The sequence below is a fragment of the Diplotaxodon limnothrissa genome, linkage group LG14, assembly GCF_057381915.1.
Source record: "Diplotaxodon limnothrissa isolate DT_005_m linkage group LG14, D_limnothrissa_male_GT1.1, whole genome shotgun sequence".
Taxonomy (NCBI): Eukaryota; Metazoa; Chordata; class Actinopteri; order Cichliformes; family Cichlidae; genus Diplotaxodon; species Diplotaxodon limnothrissa.
In genome coordinates, this window is record NC_140609.1 from 25,172,057 (window position 1) to 25,198,375 (window position 26,319).

The following is a 26,319-nucleotide window of genomic DNA, read 5'->3' on the forward strand; positions in this document are numbered from 1 at the left end:
TCATGAACATTTGGAAATAATGAAATGGAGTGACTGAAGAACAGAGTCATGATTGAAATCAATGAAAACATTAACTTTGTTAAAGTAGTAGGTCTTCCCAGCAATCAGTTTAGGGAAGCTGCAGCGATCATCTCTTTCCAGGATGTAAGGCAAAGGCAGAGCTTTCACTTTGGCCTCCATCCCATGGACCTTCAGCACACTCCTGAACACAATGCTCTGCAGCGACACACTTTCCACAGTCCCAATGTGCACTAAACAATGAGACACACAAGTACTTTACATATACTTGTAAACAGCATTTGTTCTGATATTTAAAAAAAATCTAAATAACAGATGATATCTTACTTTCTTTGCAAAGATCGATTTTGTTCAGATTATCCACAGATAGAAGTCTGGATCCTAAAAAAAAGAACATTGTAGGTGCATTATTGGTTAAATACAGAATCTGGGCTGAGGCATTGAGATAATATGACATACACTGAAGATAAACTTTGTGAGAGAACAGCTCATCAGACACAACAGACCATTAATCATCTTTCTCTGATCCTGTCCTGGTTCATGGATTCTTCTCAGCCCCCCAGCACAGCATGACCACAGGGTGGTGTTATAGTAAAGGTGACCACAGCATCTGAACCCTGTCTTGGCAGAGTAGAGCACCTCTTTGTCCTCATTTGAGCAGCAAATGTCCTGGTTTTTGAAAAGATATATAGCATTTTATGTTAAATAAAAGCATGATTGATTGGACTCATTGAACACTGTGTTAGTTCAGGCAAGCCATAAAGTCAACTTCAGCCTGTAATGTTGATACAGAGCTGGTATCAGGCACATTTTTGGAGATTAATAGAAAATATTACTTTGACTAAAGTCAGTCTGACTGTCAAATATACAGTAAATACCTCCAGCAAACAGTTTCAAGATAGAGAGATGAAGCATTTGAAAGGAAGTGATTAGAATGGTTCATCAACCCTGATAATTATTGCTGGTTCAGATTAGAATGGCTTCTTTTGCTAATAATCTCTACCGAATTGTTGTGAATCTAGCTTTTGCAGAAGGAATCATAAAATGTACACAGAAGATGATTAATCTGCTTTAAAAAAAGCCTCTAAATGTTTATGAAAAGTTTTTAACAGTTGGCCAAGTAGCTCCAGTGATGAGTCACTTGTTACATCATGCTGTTTTCATTCACTTTATGCTGACTGTGCTTAAGTTAAATATATTTTTGATTTGTAGTTCAGTTATGCAGAGTTATGCAGTTAGAGAGAGAGTTGCGGTTTCCTGTTTACCCCTCAGGCCCATATCAGTTTCTCTACTTTACCAGTGTTATTCATGTTGCTTCAAAATTACAGACAGGACTCTGAGATAGTTAAAAAGCTCAAGAAATCTAACTTTTCAACAGTTGTTTATTTTTTCCATTTTCATATTGGTCAAATCATGGTTTATGCGTCATTTTGATATGACACCAAGAGGCAGAAGGCACCAGTCAGAAAGAGGCGCTTTAACAATGATAGGCCACTGTAAACAAGACACACAGTGTGAAAAGTTATGGGACAGGGAGGCCAACTTAGCTGTGTTAACTCTAATGACATAATACAGTGGAATACACGAATAAGATGAACAAACAACAGATTTTCATCATCATTACTAATTCTACCTGTGGCTTTTGCAGAATGGATCCGCAGCACTGCGCATCCCCTCCATGCTTGTCTAATGATGTCAGATTGTACAGTGTTCCTGCACAGCACTTCATCTGTGGGTCTTTAATGTTGTAGGCTTTGACCCCACAGCAGTGAATGTTTTCTGATTTCAGATGTCTGGTTGGAAAACAGCGGGACACATTAATATCAAATAAGGACAAAAATAAATAATTATGTTTGTAAGAGGCTGAGTTAGATGAGTCTGTAAGGAAGCAACAGATGAAATGGAGGAAACACACTTTGAGGCTGGAATTCTTGCATGCAGTTCATTTACAAAAAAATGTGATTACCAGGTTAGTGGAATGAACAACCAATGAAGAAACTTGTGCCAACAAACTTAAGATTTAAAAAAAAAAAAAAAACTATGGAAAACTATAAATCAACTACATGAAACTCTAAAAGGCTTACCTGGTAAGATCCCAATCCCCCCTACTATAAAGGGGCTTGGAACTTATCATTGCCTGTTTGGCAGTCTGGATCTCCAAAGTGGATTGCATTATGGAACAGAGTAAACCTGTTTACTGTTTTCCTAAACCTCAAACATCCCAGATAAGTTGAATTGTCAATACTGACAATTTAACTTTGCAATAAATAGTTTTGAATGCATAGGCCCCCTGCACAATTATGTTATAGTATGAAGATGATGACTTGGGAAATGCTAACATTACCAGAAATATGTATTTTATCTAACCTACTTACCACTTGAAACAAACTAATAAAGAAGTGGTTCACAGCAGCATTAGTGTCACATTCACTGAGACAACTCTATTCTTTCGGCTAGATATAAAACAATAGAAATTGCCATTTTAGTGTTTTGTGGGCCATACTCAGTCTTAGTCCTCAAGAGGCATGGGTTATCCTGTGACAGAGTCTTTATGTATAGTGTTGGATGTCATTCTGGAAGCTAACTTCTTCATTTAACAGTCTTTACACAAGCTGTGCACTGAAAGCAGAACATCAGAGCTCCACTTTAAGCTCTCAGTCATTGTCTACATAGAATGCATTTATACCAAATGCACTTTGACAGCTACTGCAACTGGAAACAGACTCAAGAGCAGCCAAAAAGTCAACCAGTTCAACTCCAACAGACATAACCATAAAAGTGAATCCTGAGTAAAAATACCTGGTGAGTTGGGCAATAATCTATATATTAAATTCAAATGTGTCACTTCAAATTGCAAAATACTTAATGATGCAATAGCTAAATACTTTAGCTCTAAGATGAGTCATGACCAAACGAAGGCAGGGAAAAGTTTGTTACGCAACTGTCTGTGTGTCTTAGAAACCATATGAAATCATCAGCTATGAAAAATGTTTCATTCTACTTCTCTTCTCTCTCTCTCTCACTCAGAAGACAATACATTAAACTAGTTTCCATGCTCCCAGCTGCTCTGACTGACTAAATTCAAAACAGGAGCCATTAGATACTAATCAGATAAAACAAAAGAAGAAATCCCTTTTCAGTGAATTTTATCAGCAATGTAAAGCAATATGTCTGTGAAGGTTCTCAGTCATCCAGGCCATCATAGTCAAAGGAGCTTGCAAAGAAAAGCGTCTGGACTTCTTTAAGTTACTTGAAGATGTTTCACCTCTCATCCGAGAAGCTTCTTCAGTTCTAAGGTCAAATGGTGGAGAGTCCCAGATATAAACCTAGTGGGAGTTTCCCCCCACAGAGGGACAAAAGGACCCCCCGATGATCCTCTAATCGCCTGAGCCAAGGTGTGAAACTGGGTGTGGGTCCCAATCAGCCAGATTTTCGGGTGAGTTCATTGTGAAACCTGGCCCCACCTTATCATGCGAATTCCTGAGGTCAGATGGCCCAGGATGTGAGTGGGCGTTAAGGCGTCTGGGAAGGGATCTCAAAACTGGATTATAGATGGCAGAGAGTTGGTGTCGTAAACCTCCGCCTCTGTTCAAAGATGGTCGCTCACAGTGGACATAGATGGCTTCTTTCACTCCTCTTTCAAACCATCTGTCCTCTCTGTCCAAAATGTGAACATTGGCATCCTCGAAAGAGTGTCCTTTATCCTTAAGATGCAGATGGACTGCTGAGTCTTGTCCTGTGGAGGTGGCTCTTCTATGTTGTGCCATGCGCTTGTGAAGTGGCTGTTTGGTCTCTCCAATGTAGAGGTCTGAGCATTCCTCGCTGCACTGTACAGCATACACCACATTGTTAAGTCTGTGTTTAGGCGTTTTGTCTTTCGGGTGAACCAGTTTTTGTCTGAGCATGTTGCTGGGTCTGAAATAGACTGGGATGTCGTGCTTGGAGAAAACTCTCCTGAGTTTCTCTGATACACCAGCTACATAGGGAATGAAAATGTTGTTGCGTCTGTCTTTCTTATCCTCCCTCGCTGGTGTCTGATCTTCTTTTCTGTGCCTCTTTGCTGACTTTAAGAACGCCCATTTAGGATAGCCGCACGTTTTGAGTGCTTCCTTTACATGTGTGTGTTCCTTCTTTTTTCCTTCAGGCTTAGAGGGAACATGTTCTGCCTGGTGGTGTAGGGTCCTAATTACTCCAAGTTTGTGTTCCAGAGGGTGATGGGAGTCGAACAGGAGGTACTGGTCCGTGTGTGTGGGCTTCCGGTAAACTTCGATGTTGAGGTTGCCATTCTCTTCAATGTGCGCTGTGCACATTGAAGAGAATTGACAGCGTCTTCATTAATCCCATGCAAACGTACACCTATCTGGAACAACCCTGACATATTACAAAACAATAATATGATAAACTTTTCAGATTGGAGTGGTAAAGGAATCAAATATTTAGAACATATACTAGAAGGAACAGAATTTATTTCATTTGACAGACTAGTTACACAATATGGGATCAACAAGAAAAGATTTTTAGAATATCAACAAATTAAATCCATAGTAAAAAAGAAATTTAAACCGGGTCAAGTTGAACTACAAACACCACCAAGTGTGGTTCAATTTCTTACTCTTAAAACCCCCAAATTACTATCCAAAATATACAGAATGCTTTCTAAAACAGATGAATCAATATCACTTCCTATTGCAAAATGGGAAGCGGATTTATCAGTTAACTTAGACCTAAACTTCTGGTCTCAGATTTGCTTAAAAACCTTTCATCTAATTAGAAATCCCAGTCTTCAATTAATTCAATACAAAATATTACATAGAGTGCACTATACAGGTCATCGGATATTCAAGATGGGCTTTACGTCTACCAACAACTGCTCACACTGCCAAACCAATTCACCGGACAATTATATCCACGCTCTTTGGTTCTGTCCACCAGTTCAGAAGTTTTGGCGCGAGATATGTGAAGACTTATCGAAGTGTCTGAAATGTAACATTCCAACTTCCCCCTTAGTGTGTTTGTTGGGCAGCTTAGATAATGTCACTTCAGAAAAGAATATCGCCCATATGGTTTTCACTGCCCTATGCATAGCCAAGAAAACAGTCCTCATGAACTGGAAAAATAAAAATAATCTTAATTCTAACCAATATAGAAATTATCTATTAGATTACATTAGTCTTGATACAGCCTCTGCCACCACATCAGATCAATTGCTCTGGGCTCCTTTGATCAGTTCCATCACCTAGTGGGGGTGGGGGGTCATAGTTTGGTCCCGCCTTCACTGTTGTGATTGGTGTGGGGGTAGGGACAGGCTTAGGGCGTCGGGGGGTTCCCTGGAGGCATTTTCCTTGGGGGGCTCAACCCGGGGTAGCGGTCATGTCCGGTTAGGGGCTCTGTTGGCTCTCAGGTGACTGTTTCCTCGCGGCTGCGTGCAGCGGGACTAGGGGAGGGTCTGTGCTGACGGACGTGGGTTACTGACCTGGTAGCCTGGCTGCCCCTGGGTGGGTCCGGGATGGGCGTGAGGTTCTGGGGGCGCTCCGTCTCTGGGCTGGGGCCCGGGCCGGGCCTCGGGGGCTTGGGTCCTGGTTGGTGTGTTGCCGGGGTTGTGGGCGGGTGGGTGCATGGGGGCCCAGCCCTGGAGCAGGGTGCCGCCGGTGCATCGAGCCGCCTGGGGGGCTCTTCAACTGGTGGGGAAGATTGTCACATCTTGCAGGAGCTTTCCTCTCCTCAGGGGCTCTCTCTACAGGAGGGGGAGATACAGGAGAGGTGGAGGAAGATCTCAGCCTGGGTGTTTATTGTCTTATGTAGTCTGGAAGAAGAGTGGATGGTGGGGTGGGTGCAGTTTTCTCTGTGGTGGGGTTGGGTGGACTGTCCTGGGCTCTGTGGGGCCGGGAGGCGCTGCTGCGCTGGGCCCCGGTCTGGATGGGGATGGGCCCCCTTTCCCTGGTGGGTCGCGGAGTATGGGGTGCCTACTCCGCGACCCTCCGGAAGGAAGGGAGGGGCAAGTGACCCCTCCCTGGGGCCAGCTCCCCCGCTGACCCCAGGGAGGGGTCACTTGCCCCTCCCTTCCTTCCCTCCCCATCTCCAGCTGCCTCCCTCTTCCCGCTCCACCACAACCACCCACACATGCAGGACCTTGGAGTAGGGGTATGTCACCAGGGTGCAGAGGAGGCCACCCCCCCCCCCCCCCCCCCCCGTCCCCTTCTGGCTGCCTCTGCCTCAATTTTATCCCACAACTTAGACATTCACATTACTCACACTCTCATTACACATACATATAGGATCTTGGGGGTGGGCACGATACACGGAATCCAAAGTACCATCAGGGTGTACACCTCGCCCCTGGCGTCGTTGCCCACCTCTCAATGTTAAATACACGTAGACATTGAGGGCCAGAAGGAGGGACCATGTGCTTACCTGCTGCTCTCTGGCAGGTAGCTCCATGCCCTCCTGGGTTTTAAATGCACCTTAGAACACACATGCATCAACACTATAATGAGCGGGTGGAGGGAGGTTTGGAGTCTTCTCTCACCCCCATTCTCTGCGACCTGCTGGAGCGGGGGGGCTAGGAGGAGGAGTTGGCCGTCCGACTGCGGTCTGGAGTGTGGGGCCTCCCTGCTGCTGCGGAGTCGGGGCGGTCTGCCTCCCTCCACCGCAGGGAAAAGGGTAACACCACCTGGGTCTGGGTGCAGTTCCCCCCCTCCAGGGGCAAGGGTACCTAGACCCGGGGCTTAGAGTACGCTTGGGGAGTGTGATCGTGTGTACAGCGTCTCTTTATGTCTGTCTCCACGTTGGTTGAGTGTGGAGTAAGTGTATATGAGAGCATGAGGGTGGGAATGGATGTTTGTATCTGTGTGTGCCTGTATTTCTGTGTCTATATGTCAGGTTGGGTGTCAGGCGCCACCTCTCTGGGGACATCTTAGGCCCTCCAAGGTATGGAGGCCTATCTCCCCCTACCACCACTTCCCCTGCCAGTGGCGGACTCCCTCAGACATCGGTGCGTTGGTGGTTCTTTGTGTCCGGGGATGGGCGTCCAGGTACACACCGGCTCACTCCTTGGCGGCCTGGAGCCTGGGGCTTGCTCGGGCCACTTCGGAGGTGGGGTGCCCCCGGCCTCTCGGCCTGGGGCTCGGTCACTCAGGCACGGCTGGCTGCCGGCGGAGCTCACGGGCGCGTCACTGCAACTCCCCCTGGCTTCTGCTCCGCGGCTGCTGAGTGAGCCCTCATCTGGGACTCTCCTCAGCTCTTTCTGGGACAGTGGCGCGGCTGCCCCTCTGTTGGTCTTCCTTGGTCTCTTGTGTTCTGGGGGCCTCTGGATGTCTGGAGTGTTGATCTCCTCCATACCTGCTTCATGCCCTGGAGGACGGGGCTGTGGCCCCCCCACACCCTCTAGCAGATCATTACATGAAGGAACCTTTTAAAAAACAAAAAACAAACGCGTCCATGCTCACAGGTGTACACACGGGTGATCACACCCACAAACTACACCCTTTTTGGCTCCTACCTCAAAGCACACTGTGTTCTGTTGATCTTATGTGCTGCACAATAATGTTTAATATTTAGTATTTACTGTCATATTCCCATATATCATTGTGATGTTGTTTATTCTATCACTCTTGTTCTCTTCTGCTTGTTTTCTTTTTTCTTTCTCAGCAGGTGACCCAGGTGATTGATATATGCATTTTTTTTCTTTTTTTCTTCTTTTTTTTCTTTTTCTGCTCATTCTGTTGGTTTTTGGTTTTTGCCCTTCTCCCCCGTCCCTCTTCTCAGCTGTTTCTCTTTCCCTCTTTCTTCTCCCCTTCTTTCCCCCAGTCAAGTCTGTCCCATATTCAGTAAGTGAAAATAAAATAAACAATAAAAGGTGAATCAAATGGACCATTATGGCAAGGCTGGGATGGTCAATTTGGTAAAGTAAATCCGTTGGGCATCTTTCTTTGCCTTTAGACAACAATTCTGATGGTAAAAGAGCCAAACGGGACAGGCAAAAAAAAAAAAATGTGCACAGCGCAGTCCAGGAAAGGCAAACAGTTATCCTTTGTGTCTTCCCTGGTGAACTTGATGTTTTTATCCACAGCGTTAATGTGCGCAGTGAAGGATTCCACTTCTTGTGTCTTGATTTTGACCCAGGTGTCGTCTACATATCTGTACCAGTGGCTGGGTACTCTTCCTTTGAAAGAGCCAAGAGCCTTCCTTTCCACTTCCTCCATGTAAAGGTTGGCTACAATAGGTGACACGGGGGAGCCCATAGCACAGCCATGTTTTTGTCTGTAAAAGCCTTCGTTGTATTTGAAATATGTAGTGGTGAGGCAGAGGTCTAACAGTGTGCAAATCTGATCGGGTGTGAAGTTGGTCCTGTCCTCCAAGGAGCTGTCTTCTTGTAGTCGTTTTCTGACAGTCTCCACGGCCTCCGTGGTGGGTATGCAAGTGAAGAGAGAGACTACATCAAAGGACACCATGGTTTCATCTGGATCCAGGGTAAGTTTCTGGACCTTGTCGGTGAAGTAGGTGGAGTTCTTGATGTGGTGTGGGGTGTTCCCCACGAGAGGAGCAAGGATGGTAGCAAGGTGTTTAGCAATGTTATAAGTGGCTGAGTTTATGCTACTGACTATGGGTCTGAGTGGGACAGCTTCCTTGTGGATTTTAGGAAGTCCGTAAATGCAGGGTATGGCATCCCCTGGGTAAAGGCGGTGATATGTAAGGCGGTCAATAATTCACATGTTCACATTTTGGACAGAGAGGACAGATGGTTTGAAAGAGGAGTGAAAGAAGCCATCTATGTCCACTGTGAGCGACCATCTTTGAAAAGAGGCGGTGATTTACGACACCAACTCTCTGCCATCTATAATCCAGTTTTGAGATCCCTTCCCAGACGCCTTAACGCCCACTCACATCCTGGGCCATCTGATCTCAGGAATTCGCATGATAAGGTGGGGCCAGGTTTCACAATGAACTCACCCGAAACTCTGGCTGATTGGGACCCACACCCAGTTTCACACCTTGGCTCAGGCGATTAGAGGATCATCAGGGGGTCCTTTTGTCCCTCTGTGGGGGGAAACTCCCACTAGGTTTATATCTGGGACTCTCCACCATTTGACCTTAGAACTGAAGAAGCTTCTCGGATGAGAGGTGAAACATCTTCAAGTAACTTAAAGATGTCCAGACGCTTTTCTTTGCAAGCTCCTTTGACCCCAATGTAAAGCAAGTAAACAGAACACATGCACACAATCACCTGTGTCCATTGCAGCAGATCTCAGTATGAGGCTGGTAAATTTCTATCCCACAGCAGTGTTGTCCTGGGCTGCCGTGAAACTGAGAACAACACATGGTCCCTTTAGCCGGGTTGTAAGGAATACCCATCTCTGAACATTCCTCTCCATCATCTCTGCCCTCGTACAAGCTCTTATTACAACACAGAACTCCACGTTGTGCCGAGCCATACGGCGTCTCTCCACAGCACTTGAAGAATCAGATATAATACAGTAAACTGTGCAAGCAGACACAACCAGACTCTCTAGTTTACACATTCAAAGCTAAACAGAGAAATGCATGAGTTATGAAGAAAAAACAGATGAAAAATGCAAATTAAGAACATAAAACACTTGCGAAAATTCTGCATTACATACATGTAACATCCATGCATTATGTTTCTACAGTCTTTTAGCCTTACCAGACTTTTGATCCTTTTGCATTGGCAGTAATGAATACGGACTATCATGGTCCCCGTGTCTGCCCGGCCGGCCCCGCAAGGTTACATGTGTTTTTGTTTACTCTCTCTTTCTCTTGCCCTGCTGCATGGGCGGAGCTCTCTGCGGGCTCCCGCCCTTGGTCCACACACCTATTGCCCATCAGGCTGCCATTATGTGTTTGCCATTTAAAGCCAGGACGCAGACAGTCTCATCACTGGATGATTGTGCAAGACACGTTAGTAAGACTCTAGCCTCAGTGAACTTTTGTGTGTAAATCTGTGATTTTGCTTAACCAATCTCTCTTATGAATAGTTTTCCCGGACCCATAAACTACCCGCTGTGTGGACGTGTGTGAAGAAGAGAGCGTGTGTGAGAGAGCTTCCCCTTCCCGGATTTTCCCCCTGGACCCTAGGAACCCCGCATTTCCTCCACTGTAAATATTCTGCACCTGGTGATTGTGTAAAAACAAAAACTCTGTTTTTGGGACTGAACTCTGCTCTGCGCTTGAGTTCCCATCATTGCTTGTGACACGGACGGTGTTAAGGGAATTTTACACGTAGAAAACAGAGATAGAATCCAGCCTCTGGCACTGTGTGAAAGCAGTGGCCTGGACCTCTGAATTCTGTTGTCAAAGAGTAGCACTCTTGCCAACTTTCTACATTGTAAAGCTATATGATTGAATTTAATAATAAAAGGTATGTATGCTTTCAAACATTTTTCTGCTTCAGTAAAACAGTGCTTTAGATTTTCAACTTTCAGTGGAAATGGTGGTTTGATCATTTTTCCCTGTAGGGGCTGGGGAGCAATTAGTACATTACCTGATCGATCCAAGGCTTCCACGGAGATACACGTCCATCGCAGCAGACCTGAGTATGTGGGTTATACACTGTAGCTGTGGCCTTCCTTTGACCTAAACAGGGTGGTTTAGAGAATAGAAAGAGGAGAAAGGAGATATAGCGAGCAAGTTTTAACTCATTCACTCTTTGAAGTCAGAGCTTATGTGTTTTCACATCCTTTGAACAGTCCTGAATTTCAAGTGATGTAAAAACATTGTTACACTTTTTGATTTCCGCTAACAATGAACGAGTTCAGACAGACACCCAGACTTCTTCTGATTTCCCCCCTCTTATTTCTTGCATAGTCATGGCTGTAGCTCAGGTGGCAGAGCAGATCAGCCACTAATCAGAAGGTCGGTGGTTCGATCCCAGGCTGCCTCCTGGCTGCATGCCAAATATCCTTGGGCAAGATACTAACCCCATGTTTGCCTACTGGTGGTGGTCAGAGGGCACGGTGGCGCCAGTGTCCGGCAGCCTCGCCTCTGTCAGTGCGCCCCAGGGCAGCTGTGGCTACAACGTAGCTTGCCATCGCCAGTGTGTGAATGTGTGTGTGAATGGGTGAATGACTGAATGTAGTGTGAAGCGCTTTGGGGTCCTTAGGGACTAGAAAAGCGCTATACAAATGCAGGCCATTTACCATTTACCATTTATCTCTTAATTTACCATTAGACACGTGACCTGTCAAGAGCTGGAATAAGCTCAAGAATGTGTATAATAACTGATAATTATATGAGCAATTTCTTCTTCCTGTTGTTGCTACAATAACATAGTAATGTTTCATGACTATCAATGCAAGTTCCTACAAGAATGATCATGACAAAATCACATTATTGTGATCTCATAGTTTGTTAACTTGGACCAAAAAAAAAAAAAAAGGCTAGAAATCCTAGAGCATGGCTCAGCTGATTGTAGAAGGGGGGTGGATGAATATGTCAAACACAGGTAGGAAGGTAAAATCCTTCTTTTTATGTTTTGCTGCTACTGCTTCTTTGGGTATCATGTCGGTTTGCATTCTCAATACTACATTCCACTAAATCCACTAAAGGTTCTTTAAAACAATCTTCTTTCTTTTGTTTTAACTGTTTACCTCTAGAGGTATTTTCCAAAATTAGAAGTACCACAGAAACAAATGACGCGTTCAAGTAATTCTTTGTTTTTTTACAATGATACACATAAGACAAACATGACAAAGAAACAATTGCTCACTCAGCTCTAACTGCCTTGTTGGGGTGAGGTTACTTGTTCAACTTACTCTACTACATAGCTACATACTACATACACCACAGAGTGATGTAATACAGTAGTAACAACCAAAACAACTACAAAACAAAGGCAAACAAACAAATAGATAGTGACACCTGAGTTGTCGAGTGAGTGAGGCTTGTGGTTACTCTCACAGCAACGATTTTGCTTTGGATTGTAACACGACGACCCACAGAGATGTGTGTTTGGTTCAGTGCTGTGGATGTGTGTAAAACAGGCAACAATCAACACAACAGTCCATATCACATTAAATTTAAAAAAAAAAAAAAGAAAAGAAGTATGGAAACAATTTGTTTTATAATGTAGGCTGCACAACTTATATTCAAATTTTATGCACATTTCAGTGCAGTAATGGATTTAATGATTTTCTAGAAGTTTGGTTGGTTTCTAATCCTTGACCTCCAATCATGCTATAGTTATATTTTTTTGGGAGTCAGTGGAAATGGAAAGGATCTCCTAAGTGTCCTAAGCATTATTTTTAATCTTTCAGGTTATTGTAAAGACATACATTCTGACCGAAATAAACAAACAAAAACCTAACCTAACCAAATATTTTAGTGTCTAAACTTAACCATCATGTATAAGTGAAAGTAATCAGGGAGCAAAAACAAAGCGAAACAATGTGGAAAACAGAAAACTTCTTAACTTTCTTAACTCCAAAAAACCTGAACTTAATTTTTTTGACCGTTTGAGAATATAAAGAAAATTAAATGAATAGTCAAAACAATCCTTTGCTACTTTGTAAAATAGTCATACTTTGTGTTATGTCTGTAAGTTACCTGCATGATTGTACATCTTTCAGTGGAGTGTTTCATTCACACTAAAGCTTGCTCAAAAGGGCTTGCTGAGTTTCTATCTGTATAAGGTTCTTAACTATGTAAAGTGCACTGACGGTATATAAAGTGGAACTATATTGATTGATTAAAACTTTTTATTTTGAACATGTTGAAAAAAGTACAACAACATAGAATTAAAAGAGACAAATAAACAAAAGAAAAGAAAAGAAAAACGAGGAACCACAACCAAACGTTTTCATTAACTTACCATTTGGGTTGGAGCTTGAATATCTGAAAGATAAAATAAAAGATTTAACACACACACACACACACACACACACACACACACAGAGAGAGAGAGAGAGTCTTGTTTTCATATCTTCGTGGGGTATCTCGTTGACATAATGCTTTCCCTAGCCGCTTACCCTACTCATCAAAAATAAACGCCTAATCATAACCCTTAGTCTAAACTTAACCATAACCTAATTGTAACCCTGACACTAATTGTACCCCCCCCCCCCCACACACACACACACACACACACACACAAACAGATTTCTGTTTAATAATTAATTTTAAAAAATAGGATTTTATTCCTGATTTGCCTCCTTGTCCCTTTTTTCAAACTTGACATTTTTATTGTTACTTCCAGAGGTCCCCTGGACTTCCCAAGAAACACAACACCTACCTTCTGTTTCATACCTGTGGATATAAAGCACAAAGAGTTTTCATTAACCAAAACAAACAAACAAAAACCCCTATAAAACCCCTATAAAAGTACTATACTTAATTTGAGAATCACAGTGTGGTATGATAAGTGTTTAGGTTTTTATTTTGTTAAAAATAAATGACAAGTTCTGATATTAAAATATAGTTGACTCACAGCAAGACAAATTCGTCAACTGTACTTCAGCACTATGATTCTTATAACAGCAGCACTCAGTTTTGACGTTGAACTGGCCATGATGACAGCACACATGATCTCTGGACTTCCTTGTCAGGATCTTTTTATCATTATTTGGACCACAACACAACTTATTTTCCATATTGTAAATCTCTGTGGAATCTCTGTTTTTTAGATTAAATATGTTAATCTCAGTAAATGATCAGCTCTTTAAACTAAATGCTCGGTTTACATGTTTTTCATAAATGATATCCATTAAAGACTGCTTTTTCATTCAGGATTATAAGGTCTTATCAGCTCTACTCACCTTCACCACAACTTCCATTCTTTGGTGATGGTTTGTTGAAGTTGGTATTTCCACTTGAAAGGCCTGTAGAGGGAAAGACAAAGTCAACATACAGGCTTCACTCACAGTAATTAGCATAAGCTTCCTTTAACCATCCAAAGGAAAATGGAAAAAGGAAAATTTGCTGCAAGCAAACTAATCGAAAGCTCTTTTTTTTTCTTTTTTAGCAAATGTAACCATACATACAGTTTGACATACCTAAAGACTGATATGTAAAGTTGGACTCAAACTACAAAAAAATGTCATGAAATCCATTCAGCAAAGTATGACATGCTATTATGTACTGAGCTGACCTGGAGTGAAATTCCTGACACAGCAGGATGAATCCTTCGATTGTATCTCCAACTTCTCCTCATTTGAACAGCAGCACTGAGTCTCAGTGTCATACTGGCTGTGACCGCAGCACTCATGGTGACGGGAATTCCTCACCAGAATTGTCTTATTATCAGCTGGACCACAACACAACTGTTTGTCCTTATCAAAAACATCTGTGGAAAAGATCATTGTCATTTTTAAAATTTTTACTTCAAATATAACTCAACTGAGAAGCTGCTCCAGTATCCTCAAAATGTTTGAATGGAGTACATTTCACAGAATTGTAAAATTGTTCTACTGAAAAAACAATAATGTTTCTGTGTTTAATTAATAACATTTCACTGACAGCAATGATTTGTAATGAAGATGTAATTTAGTCTTCTTTTCCAACTGTGTGTCTGCTCACCTTTACCACAGCATTCAGCCATTGGTCCAGGTTTTGATATGATGGATGATTGACAACATATTTCATTGACTGGGTTGTAGGCCTTCAGGTCACAGCACTTGGACGCCTTCTCACTCAGACCCTGAGTAATACTAGCTGTAAAAACAAGATAACTTATTGTAAACAACAGAAAATTTGTTATGGCGAGTGGTTTATGGTAATGAAATCACTGCAAGGAAGTTCAGAAGTTTAAAGAAGCAAACAGTTGAATCTAAAAGTATCTGTCTGTGAAGGTTCTCAGTCAGATAGGTCATCGTAGTCTGAGGAGCTTGGAAAGAAAAGCGTCTGGACTTCTTTGAGTTGCTTGAAGACGTTTCACCTCTCATCCAAGAAGCTTCTTCAGTTCTAAGGGTCAAATGGTGGAGAGTCCCAGATTTAAACCCAGTGGGAGTTTCCCCCCAAAGAGGGACAAAGGACCCCCTGATGATCCTCTACCTAATCACATGAGCCAAGGTGTGAAAGCGGGTGTTGGTCACAATCAGCAAAGATGCACAGAAAAGAAGATCAGACACCAGCGAGGGAGGATAAGAAAGACAGACGCAACAACATTGTCATCCCCTATGTAGCTGGTGTATCTGAGAAACTCGGGAGAGTTTTCTCCAAGCACGACATCCCAGTGTACTTCAGACCCAGCAACACACTCAGATAGAAACTGGTTCACCCGAAAGACAAAACTCCTAAACACAAACGTAACAATGTGGTGTATGCTGTACAGTGCAGCGAGGAATGCCCAGACCTCTACATTGGAGAGACCAAACAGCCACTTCACAAGCGCATGGCACAACATAGAAGAGCCACCTCCACAGGACAAGACTCAGCAGTCCATCTGCATCTTAAGGACAAAGGTCACTCTTTCGAGGATGCTAACGTTCACATTTTGGACAGAGAGGACAGATGGTTTGAAAGAGGATTGAAAGAAGCCATTTGCGTCCACTGTGAGCGACCATCTTTGAACAGAGGCGGTGGTTTACGACACCAACTTTCTGCCATCTTTAATCCAGTTTTGAGTTCCCTTCCCAGACGCCTTAACGCCCACTCACATCCTGGGCCATCTGACCTCAAGAAATCACATGATAGGATGGGGCCAGGTTTCACAATGAGCTCACCCGAAACCCTGGCTGATTGTGACCCACACCCATTTTCACACCTTGGCTCATGTGATTAGGTAGAGGATCATCAGGGGTCCTTTTGTCCCTCTGTCCAGACACTTTTTCTTTCCAAGCTCCTTAGTCTAAACGTATCCCGGTCAAAACTTACATTAACTACTGATTTTATCTACTGTTCTGATTTTATCTGTTTTGATTTTATATACTGTTTTGTTTGTTTGTTTGTTTGTTTGTTTGTTTGTTTGTTTGTTTGTTTGTTTGTTTGTTTGTTTGTTTGTTTGTTAAGTGGGTTTAGAGCTCTGGGTAGCTCCCCAACTGGGTCTAGACTGGGTCTAGAGAGTATTTTAAATTCAGGGAATTTAAAATAGGAAGTAGCTCGTCCACAGAAGGACTGGTAGCTCCCCTTACGATAAGGGTTCAGATCGCGCGAACAGGTGTGAAATGTGTGTGTTTAGTTAGTTTGTTTGTTTGCTTGTTTTAATCAATTTTAAATCATGCTTTTTATTTGTTTTTGTTTCTAATGTCTCTGTAAAGCACTTTGAATCACCTTGTTGTTGAATTGTGCTATACAAATAAATTTGCCTTGCCTTGCCTTGCCCGGTAGGTTTTTCTTATATTTGAGCTTAAAATCTCTTGCTTGGAATAAATTATGGGCTGGATGAAAACTGTGATGATAAATTTTTAATCTTTTGTTGTATTTCTTCATGTACTACAACCATTATAAGAAAGAAATGGAAGAATGCAAGAATGACTTAACGAAAAACGAAAATAAACTTCTTCTGCCGAACCCTAACCCCGTAAATAAATTGAAACATCTAACACTAAGCGCTAGCAGATGGATCGATCAATGATGAATATTTTTTTGGCAGACTCTTAAAATTTAGATGTGGTTGTCTTCTATATTTGGATTGTAATGAACCGCTGATCTGTACCATAAGTCATCCTTGCGGGGGTTGTCGGAACTGTATGCGCAGTCGCACGAAGGACAGATGTGCTCAGAGGCATGCCCCGTAACGCGTATAGAGCAGTCTGTCGCGGCAGGAATAAGTTGAACAAAGTCCATGTAAGTTACGATAATACTTTGATAAGTATGATAAGTGTGTTTCTAATGTAAGGTATGTTGCTGCGTTTGTATTGTGAGCTATCTGAAAACCTTTTTATTCTGTATTTACGTTACTTACATCCATGTGCTATTTTTTAGCTAGACATGTGTGTCATGCAAGCTAGCAGCACCCCATGAGAAATGGGCCGAAGTGTTTAAGTGTTTACCGGAGTTTTGCACCCTTGGCAAGCGGACTGAGGTATGTGATGAGAGATGATCTGTTGTTATATTTTATTTAACTGAACTGTGTAATCCCTTGATGCTGTTTGAAGTAACCCCTTTTGTTTTATTTAATCTGTGACTGTATATCTCAGAATTACTTGTTTGAACTTGCCTGAATTAACTTAAGCTCATTGTTGTTATTGCTCATTGTTATAGTTCAAAAGGTACTGTACGGGTATCAATTTTTTCTTATTTTATAGTTTTCACGGTGCTCAACGTCCAGAGAATGAGCCGTGTGTGGTGAGGAAATAAATGGCTGCACCCGTTAGAGACTCTTCTGTCGTTCTTGATGCCAAGGGCTGCTACATGGATGTTTCTTGTCTTATAAAGCACAATATATATGCTTCAAGTTGAATCAAAGTCATTGCTGATTGGGTAAGGGGGTTAAACGTAATGTAGCTTTTCAAACCAAAGTAGGAAGTTTATACAATCATCTGCAAGTTTAATTTGTAAAGTATTAATATTAACCTTTTTAATCTCAAGCAGTGCAATTTAACATCTCTGCAAACTGCAGCTACCAAAACAGGAGTTTAAAGAGACCGTTCTGATTCCTGAAGCGTAAATGAAAACAACAAACCAGTAAAACACTGAAGCTGCTTCTTTACATTCAGTCACTCTGGTTCTTTCACATTTACAAAGTCAAATTAACATTGGCTTTTAGTTAGCTAATTCACAAATTCATTACCTGTGATGATCTTTCCATGTTGAACTTTACAACAAGTGGCTGTAGCAGGATTGTAAGGCTCCTTTCCACAACAAAACAGATTTGAACCTGGATGAAGTTTGTTTTCACAGCAAGCAGCCTCCTGGATGTCATACTGTGTTCCATTGCAGTCTTTTCTAAAAAAGCACAGATAACAAAACCCAGGATATTATCCCTGTCACTCATTTCTATTCCACATACATAACATTATAACATAAGAGTAGATTTGGTGAAGGTAAACAAGTTTAAATCAAAAGCAATAGACAGTGCAGGTGGTGGAGGTGAAGAAGAGAATGCACGCAGGATATATTGGACAAAGGATAAAGAATGTTAAATATGAAGCTGTCAGGCAAGAGGAAAAGATCCCAGATTAGATTTGTGAATATATTGAAGGAGGAAATGCAGAGGGCTGGTGTGATAGAAGAGGATAGAAGAGATAGGGTGAGATGGAGGAAGATGATCAGTTTTTGCAACTCCTAAAGGGAGCTGTCAAAAAAAGAAAAAGAATCTATAACTGTATGTCAACAGCAGTGCATTTACACTCACTATCTATTTCATTAAGTATACTCGTTCTGCTCCTTTTTAATGCTAATATCCAATCACCTAATTAAAAGGGAGCGACTCAGAGCATTTAGACATGTAGACATGCTCAAGAAAACCTGCTGATAGTTGAAACTGAAGTGACTATGAACATGGAATGGTTGTTGATGCTGGAGAGTCTGTTCTGACTATTTCAGAAACTGAAATCACAACTTGTTACAACCAAGAAACAAGATATGCAGAAAAACATCTCTGAACATAACATGTCAAACCTTTAAGCAGAGCACGCCTGCTCCTCCTGTCAGCTAGGAACAGGAAACTGAAACTAGAATTCAGGACTCACTAAAATTGGAAAACAGAAGACTGACAAAATATTCTGATGAGTCTCAAACCATATCAAACTAGTTTTTTGAACATGACAAGCTCACTGTACTTAAATGACTAGCGCAGTCACCAGTTCTCAATCCAACAGAGCACCTTTGGGATGTGATTGAAAGAGATCTCTTTCAAAGAGATATCTGCAGCAAATGTTTGACGTTATCAAGTCATTATTCACCAAAATCTCTGAAGAATGTTCCCAGCAACTTGCTGAATGTATACCATGAAGGGTTAAGTCAATAATCCAGAAAACAAACTTTACATAAATGTCATAAATTGATTTACATAACATTAAGTGAAATTAGTATTTGATGCCCCACAACCTGCCCATAATTCTAGCTTCTCAGGAAGCCCGAAAATCCTATAAAAAAGGCAGCTTTTTTATAGGATGTGAGCTAGGAAGAGTAGGTGCTTGGTTGCTCAACCATTTGCAGAACTTCAAAGTAATTTGAAATGTGAAATGACCTTTAAATTCTGTATGTATATATGACATGTCTGCTTCATTTTGACAAGTAAATGATCATTTTAGGAAAACTAATCTTCTTTGTTTTTCTTTCCTCCTCTCTGGAGGGATTCTGTCATAGGCCAGTTTGAATTGAGAAGGCGTGGTCTAAGAGTATATAAAGGTGGACTGCTGGATGAGAGGTGGATAGGTTGCCATGTTGGAAGTTGCTGTGTGTGTGTAAAAGATTGGCCAATAAACTAAGGTTGCTCTCTGTTCAGTCAGGTGAGTTTGATGCCTGTGGGTTTCATAACACACATCTCTGCCTGTTTGCAGCAGAGGCGGAGCCAAACATTTGAAACACCTGGGGCTTAGCCATAAAGGGTAGTATGCATGTGGGAATTTTTTTTTTTTGGGGGGGGGGTAGAAATGAATGAAAAAGATTAATGGCTGACAATGGACGCCCCTCTGTCCTAGTGCTATTGGATCTTTCATCGGCATTTGACATGGTTGACCATAACATACTATTGGCGAGACTAGAGCACACTGTAGGCATCAAGGGCACTGCCTTGGATTGGTTTAAATCTTACCTCTCCGATCGGCTCTCTTCGGTTCACTTGGCTACCTCCTCCTCCTCCGCTGTACCTGTTTGCTGTGGTGTTCCCCAGGGATCTGTGCTAGGCCCTACCCTGTTCTCACTGTATATGCTTCCTTTAAGTGTCATTTTGGAGAAATACCACATTGCCTTTCACTATTATGCCGATGACATCCAGATCTATTTTGAGCTGAATGATGATCTAGCTATGTCCGTGAGTAACTTTCGAGAGTGCATGTGTGAGGTCAAGCAATGGCTTCTGGCAAATTTTCTTATCCTTAACGATAAGAAAACTGAAATTATGATCTTTGGCAGTGACGCTCTTCGTGCCAAACTTCATGATGCTTTTGGTTTTCTCACTAGCTCTTTCCCTGACACTGTTAGGAATCTGGGTGTGCTACTTGACAGCTCATTTAAACTTGACAAACAAGTATCTGCTGTCGTCAGATCTAGTTTCTACCAACTTCGCCTTATTTCCAGGGCCAAACATTACATCCCGCACAATGACTTGGAAAAGCTTATCCATGCCTTTGTTACGTCACGACTAGATTACTGTAATTCACTTTATTATGGTCTCCACTCTACCCTTTTACATAGATTACAGACAGTCCAGAATGCCGCTGCACGCATTCTAACTAAAACTAGGAAGTTTGCTCACATCACTCCCGTCCTTGCTGATCTGCACTGGTTGCCTGTGAAATTTCGTATTCAATTTAAAATTCTGTTGTTTACTTTTAAAATTACTAATAACACAGGGCCAAGTTATCTTAAGGAACTCTTAAATTCATATCTTCCTACGAGGGCCTTAAGATCTTCCTCACAGTCATTGTTGGTTCAGCCCAGATCTCGCTTGAAGTCTAGAGGTGATCGAGCGTTCGCTCTAGCTGCACCTGAGCTGTGGAACAGTCTCCCGATTGGCATCCGGGCGTCTGATTCTATTCAATCTTTTAAATCACGGCTTAAAACATATCTGTTTGAACTTGCTTTTTCTACCAGTTAAATTCTCGCCTTGCTTCTAGTGTGTTGTTCTAATGTTCTAATGTGTCTGGTTGTTTTGCGTTGTCCTGTGCTGTCAATGTTTTCCATCACTGTGTTTGATGGTTCAGCTTTACAGCTTTACTCTGCTATAGCTCTGTGCTATAGTTTATTCTTATTAGTGGTTTTTACCTGTGAACATAATCTCACACTTATATGACTCTGACGTTATAGTCTTAATTATTTTATTATTTTATTGTTGCGTTGCCTATGTCCTCTATCACTGTGTATGATGGTACAGTTCTCTTTGCTACAGCTGTGTGCTATTGACTGTTCCTATTAGTGGTTTTTACCTGTGAACATAATCTCACACTTATATGACTCTGACGTTATAGTCTTAATTATTTTATTATTTTATTGTTGCGTTGCCTATGTCCTCTATCACTGTGTATGATGGTACAGTTCTCTTTGCTACAGCTGTGTGCTATTGACTGTTCCTATTAGTGGTTTTTACCTGTGAACATAATCCCACACCTATATGATTCTGATGTTTTAGTGTAAATCATTTTATTGTTTTATTGTTTCATGTAAAGCACTTTGGCATGCCCCTGGCTTTTAATGTGCTCTATAAATAAAGATTGTTGTTGTTGTTGTTGTTTTGTTCAAAAAAGAATGACTTCATATAGGAAAAATATATATCACATATCACGTATCACCTTAAACTAGTTTTTTAATTAAGCAGCAAGGCAGAACAAAGTCGGGGCTGTATCAAGACACGAGGACTAAACCCCAATTCAACCAGACCCAGAACTGATCCGGAATTAAAACAGGACTACAACAGTTCAAAACCAGGACTACTGAGGACTTAACCAAGACAGAACCACAATCAGAACTAGATGATAGTAGCACTAAAAATCATCATAGACCTGCACTACACTTATTTTTTAATTCTACCAAAGTACAATATTTAGATTGAAAAAAGTTTATATAATTATTTAGCCTTGTTGTGCAAACATTTAGCCTTGTTGTGCAAACATTTAGCCTTGTTGTGCAAACAAGCCTGCAAGCGCATGGCACAACACAGAAGAGCCACCTCCACAGGACAAGACTCAGCAGTCCATCTGCATCTTAAGGATAAAGGACACTCTTTCGAGGATGCCAATGTTCACATTTTGGACAGAGAGGACAGATGGTTTGAAAGAGGAGTGAAAGAAGCCATCTATGTCCACTGTGAGCGACCATCTTTGAACAGAGGCGGTGGTTTACGACACCAACTCTCTGCCATCTATAATCCAGTTTTGAGATCCCTTCCCAGACGCCTTAACGCCCACTCACATCCTGAGCCATCTGACCTCAGGAATTCGCATGATAAGGTGGGGCCAGGTTTCACAATGAACACACCCGAAACTCTGGCTGATTGGGACCCACACCCAGTTTCACACCTTGGCTCAGGCGATTAGAGGATCATCAGGGGGTCCTTTTGTCCCTCTGTGGGGAGTTACTCCCACTAGGTTTATATCTGGGACTCTCCACCATTTGACCTTAGAACTGAAGAAGCTTCTCGGATGAGAGGTGAAACGTCTTCAAGCAACTTAAAGAAGTCCAGACGCTTTTCTTTGCAAGCTCCTTTGAAACAAGCCTGCACAACTTAATAAATATAGAATTTGAAAAATAACAAACCTAAAAAGAAACACTAGGTACGAGATACATGAGTACCTATGATACGGTGATACTTTTGGTAAACAACCATTTGACTAACATGTGTGTCTCACCTGCTCTTGTTCCATCTCTGTTCCTCTCTCTCTCTCTTTGTGCTGACAATCATCAAATATACAGTTGAAACCAGATATTTACTTACTCTTGAGATAAAAACACTTTTTTAATTGTAACATCAAATCAGACTAAATGTTTATTTTTTTTAGATTGATAAATATAAAAAACATATTTGTTAACTTTAAGAGTAAAGAGAGAAACTATCTGTATTTCTTAATTGCAAATGGCACCAAATTGTATTCATAATTGAGCCACACTTATGGAGCTCCACAGTTCTAGCGGGCGATCGTGGCTCAAGAGTTGGGAGTTTGCCTTGCAATCGGAAGGTTGCCGGTTCGAGCCCTGGCTTGGACAGTTGTGTCCTTGGGCAAGACACTTCACCCGTTGCCTACTGGTGGTGGTCAGAGGGCCCGGTGGCGCCAGTGTCCGGCAGCCTCGCCTCTGTCAGTGCGCCCCAGGGTGGCTGTGGCTACAATGTAGCTTGCCATCACCAGTGTTTGTGAATGGGTGGATGACTGGATATGTAAAGCACTTTGGGGTCCTTAGGGACTAGTAAAGCGCTATATAAATACAGGCCATTTACCATTTCTTTTCCTGGTGTTTTTGTTGACATCTCTTAATTTTCCCATTTCAAAGAAACAGGCTCTGTGTTTTGCCTTATATGCATCCACAGGTGTGCCACCAATTTACTCACATGGACTCTACTAACCTATCAGAAGCTTCTTCAGCTCAGAATGGAATCGTCTGGAGTTTTCTTATTAATTAACAATAAACTTAGTGTATATGTACTCCTAAATTTGATGAAAGTGATAAAAATAGACAGCTCTGTCTCTCTTTATTCTGACATTTAACTAATTCAAAAGATATTTCAATATTTATTTAACCAAAACAAAACAAGTTTACTCTAAATTGATGATGTACAGTAAAAAAATGTTCTTGTGTTTTCCATAAAGTGTATGTAAATATCTGGTTTAAACTGTGAATATACTGCTGTGTATTGAAATTCCTCTTGTTTTGCACAGAAATATACTGAACAACATCCAAAGCATAATATATAAAATACTACCAGAGTTTTTTCTTTGAAAGAAGCCCCTTATGTCCATTCTTGTATATCAGTACATTATTGAAACTGATTTATTAATTATTTGTTGATTCACTCGAAGAGCAAGTAACGTAATATTGGTCAAGTGATCAGTTGGATATCAATCTTTCATGATACACCGTCATATTTACATTATTTGTACAGTACGAATGATTTTCTTTGGTACCTGGTCGAACTTCAGTTCTCCTCTGTCTGCCTGGCTGCGTTTCTCTAACAGCGCACTCGCAGGCAGCAGCTGCCCCGCCCCGCTTAGTGTCTGAGCTCGAATCATACCAATATTAGGGGGGATTTACGCACAGTCGTAAATTCCCGATGTGTGCACTATGTGCTTCGAATATTGTGTGAAGTTTTTGTTTTATACAGTGTCAGCCAGGCATCTAACTATGAAAAGATTACACTCCAAAAGACCCTGGGCTTCTGAAAAAACAACCCGTGCTTAAGCCCAGTAAGCCACCCCCCCCCCCCCCCCCCCGCTCCGCCCCTGATTCTGATAGTTTCCTATTTCCAGTGTCTTGTGTTTAGATTACTTTAGTTTACTGAAATGTGCTCCAGAGAAATTTTCAGAAATACTTTATGAACCAGTCCTGGTCCAACAGTCACTTTACACCAATGTGATGTGAAATGTATAATTTACTTGTTTGTCTATTTAGTAGTTAAACTTTTAACTTGAACACTATATATTTATTGATGCTGGACTCCCCCCGCCCCCTCACCCCCCTTATTTGTTTATCCTATTCTTCTGAGGAACATCATAATCGTCATGGGTTCCCTGAGCCGCCAGGTCAGTGCTTGACCTAATAATGGTCGAAATACATCACTTTTTGGGGGGGTTGTTTTAACACAACTTTTGAGAAACAATTGAGAAAGAGTCGACTTACCGAGAACAGTGGTTTTTGGAGGCTGCATTTTCTCCAACTGCAGGCTCTGCCAACAGATGCAAAGTCAAAGGTGTGAGTCATGGCATTAACAAGCTAAAACGTGTTAATATGTCAGCAGGTGTTCTAAACGAATATAATACATTCAGCATTGTTCAGACTTTAAAAGGTGAAAAACAAAAACGCCCCCCAGTTCTTCTTTAGAGACGAGTACAGTATCAGTGTACCGCATACACGCATAACTCTCTGCCAAATCAATTACCTTTCACTTTTCTATAACGCCCCTGTAAATTATTATCTTATGACGAAACACAGGCAGCGCATTCCCGACAAAGGTTTGCAAACACAGCTGAAAGTGAAAAACACAAAGCAAAAACCCAACAATAATAATAGTTTGGTACCTGGCTATGGAAACCTTTTCTGTGTACTTTCATGAAATTCTTTCATAAAAAAAGAAAAAAAAAAGCCCCCTCTAAGCATCCACTCACCGCTTACTCAGATTTAGTTAAATTAATATTTCAAATAGATTAAATAGGCTTTACACATAAACAAAGAGCATTTATTTTTAAAATAATAATGCTTTAATTTAATGAGTATATGATTTACATTTTAAATTACACATGGTGCTTTGTTTTATCTCCACTTTCTTTAACACAGGCAAGCTCACAACAAACATCAGTGGCCCTTTATTCTGAGCTCATTAAATAAATAAATAAAAATAAAACCTACTTACCATGAGCAGTGCTGAAGTCAATAATTAAACAAACTGAAAGAACAGGCAGATAAGAATTACTGTAAAGTTAAGAAAAATAAATTATTCAAATTATTCAAAATCTATTTCAGTAAAGGTGGGAAATTCGCCTACCAAATCCGAGAGTCCAAAACGGAATCATCTGGGAGCCTTTTGGTTATCTGACACTGAGATGCAGAAGAAGAGGCAAACAGCTGCTTAAATACTTTTAAGACCACGCCTCCCTTGTGACTAAAAATAACCCTAATATCATGCCAGGGCATGATGTCAGGGTTGATTAAAAAAAAAAGAAAAGAAAAGGGAAAAAAAAGAACCTCCACTGCAATATTCATTTGTAAAACTTCTGAAAGTGCAGCATGATTGGGGAAAATATGCATTTTTTTTACTCCCGCTCATTTGCTGCGAGTAAGGGCACCCTCCGTTTCTGAGGTGCGCCTGTTGCTTGCTGCACAGAAAGAGGGATATTCAATTCAATTCAATTCAATTTTATTTATATAGCGCCAAATCACAACATAAGTCACCTAGATACATAGATACAGAGAAAAACCCACCAATCATATGACCCCCTATGAGCAAGCACTTTGGCAACAGTGGGAAGGAAAAACTCCCTTTTAACAGGAAGAAACCTCCGGCAGAACCAAGCTCAGGGAGGGGCGGCCATCTGCTGCGACCGGTTGGGGTGAGAGAAGGAAGACAGGATAAAAGACATGCTGTGGAAGATAGACCGAGGTTAATAACAGATATGATTCAATGCAGAGAGGTCTGTTAATACATAGTGAGTGAGAAAGGTGACTGGAAAGGAAAAACTCAATGCATCATGGGAATCCCCCGGCAGCCTACGTCTATTGCAGCATAACTAAGGGAGGATTCAGGGTCACCTGGTCCAGCCCTAACTATATGCTTTAGCAAAAAGGAAAGTTTTAAGCCTAATCTTGAAAGTAGAGATAGTGTCTGTCTCCTGAATCCAAACTGGAAGCTGGTTCCACAGAAGAGGGGCCTGAAAACTGAAGGCTCTCCCTCCCATTCTACTTTTAAATACTCTAGGAACAACAAGTAGGCCTGCAGAGCAAGAGCGAAGTGCTCTAATAGGGTGATATGGTACTACAAGGTCATTAAGATAAGATGGGGCCTGATTATTTAAGACCTTGTATGTGAGGAGCAGGATTTTGAAT

The 26,319-nt window shown here is 41.6% G+C and overlaps 1 protein-coding gene across 1 annotated transcript; it reads right to left on the bottom strand.

The window, feature by feature from the left end:
- LOC146618904 (uncharacterized) lies at positions 1–25,289 on the bottom strand. Its single transcript, XM_085370045.1, has 16 exons — positions 25,262–25,289; positions 25,130–25,162; positions 24,400–24,445; positions 17,699–17,853; positions 14,545–14,679; positions 14,117–14,311; positions 13,785–13,847; positions 13,262–13,275; positions 12,842–12,864; positions 11,893–11,993; positions 10,517–10,608; positions 9,242–9,468; positions 1,652–1,811; positions 525–687; positions 346–399; positions 1–251 (listed from the first exon to the last, which is right to left on the bottom strand). Exons 1-16 carry the CDS (start codon positions 25,287–25,289, stop codon positions 1–3), a joined length of 1,740 nt encoding a protein of 579 aa, XP_085226171.1.
- Positions 25,290–26,319: the final 1,030 nt, after the last annotated feature.

Bases quoted from the DNA above. Each gene is read 5' to 3' on its own strand.
- LOC146618904 (XM_085370045.1), bottom strand. From the start codon at position 25,289: ATGATTCCGTTTTGGACTCTCGGATTTG. The intron at 14,312-14,544 runs GTGAGCAGACAC...TCTTTTCCACAG, and splicing joins GGCTGAATGCTGTGGTAAAG to ATGTTTTTGATAAGGACAAA. The intron at 13,848-14,116 runs GTCAGCTCAGTA...TTCCCTCTACAG, and splicing joins TGTCAGGAATTTCACTCCAG to GCCTTTCAAGTGGAAATACC.